This window comes from Cicer arietinum, chromosome 5 (genome assembly GCF_000331145.2).
Source record: "Cicer arietinum cultivar CDC Frontier isolate Library 1 chromosome 5, Cicar.CDCFrontier_v2.0, whole genome shotgun sequence".
Taxonomy (NCBI): Eukaryota; Viridiplantae; Streptophyta; class Magnoliopsida; order Fabales; family Fabaceae; genus Cicer; species Cicer arietinum.
This window is the reverse complement of record NC_021164.2, coordinates 66175407-66176699: the sequence shown is the minus strand read 5'-3', so window position 1 is coordinate 66176699 and position 1293 is coordinate 66175407. Positions and strand designations below refer to the sequence as shown.

The following is a 1293-nucleotide window of genomic DNA, read 5'->3' as shown; positions in this document are numbered from 1 at the left end:
TCACAGTATTCTGCAAAACAACCATTTTACACACATTTTCCTACTCTTATACATCCGTATATTGAGGAGATAATAGATGTGGTGGCTGATGGAAATTGTGGGTTTCGCGCAATTGCAGCATTGTTAGGTTGGACTGAAGAATCTTGGCCTTTAGTTCGAACACAATTGGATAAAGAGATTCATCTACATCAAGACCTTTATGCTAATGTGTTCGATGACAGTGTTGAATCAGTGCGTAGCTCATTGAACATATCAGGATTGGGTGCTCAAGGACAAGATAAGTGGATGTGTTTACCAGACTTGGGTTACGTGATAGCAACACAATATAATGTCATATTGGTGTCGTTGTCTCGTAATCTGAATATGACATTCTTTCCGCTAAACAAAGCACCGCCGTCAAAAGAACGTTTACTAGCCATTGGATTCGTCAATGGAAATCATTGGGTACAGGTAAAACTTATTAGTGTTTATTAAATTAAATTAACAACCATTGTTTATTAAATTATATTTATTATTGTTTATGATATTAAATTCAGTTTATTAATGTTTAATATCTTATTGTCCAGATCAAGTTGAAGTCTAATTGTCCTTTGCCACCTATCTCACAAAAATGGAAAGACTATTGTAATGAATGTGCAAAGACATGGGAAATAGCTTGTGCAGCACGTATGAAGCAATGGGAACACATTGATCCATCATTTAGCAAATCATCTTGTATTTCATTAAATGAAGATTAGAATATATTTTACGTTGTCATTTACGTTGTCATTTACGTTATCATTTACGTTGTCATTTACGATAATCTCAAAATAACACAGTCGATAATCTCAAAATATCACAATAAACCAATAACTAATATTCAGTCATACATAACACAATAACTAATCGTCATACAAGCGACATAATTCACTCAATGTATCATGAATCTCACTATATGGTCTTACCATATTTAAGGCCCTACGTGCAAGCTCAGCTGCTCTACGGTCTCTAAGATCTCTAGGGTCTATACCAGCATGTGCAGACGATGATGGACCAGCATGGGCAGCAACAGTAGTATGTGGACTCGAAGGTGCAACGGTGGATGGAGGGAGAATCAGAGGATGTGAAACACTAATGTACCATGCATAGTAGTCTGCAGTGACCTCTCCAGGAAAAGTGGCAACATGATATAGTCTCCGAAAGGTCTCTACAGATGATCTCATAGTACTCTGCCACACCCAATCTACATTGTCCGGCATCGGAGGAACGTCCCGCGGAATGCACTGAATACGACCAAACTGTCGGAGACATCGC

The 1293-nt window shown here is 37.9% G+C and overlaps 1 protein-coding gene across 1 annotated transcript in view; it reads left to right on the top strand.

The window, feature by feature from the left end:
* LOC101490943 (uncharacterized) overlaps positions 1-737 on the top strand; it is a 4460-nt gene extending 3723 nt beyond the window's left edge. Inside the window, exons 2-3 of the mRNA XM_073368839.1 lie at positions 7-450; positions 567-737. Coding sequence (XP_073224940.1) covers positions 7-450; positions 567-737 — 615 coding nt within the window. The remainder of the gene's footprint in view (positions 1-6; positions 451-566) is intronic.
* The last annotated feature ends 556 nt before the right edge of the window (positions 738-1293 follow it).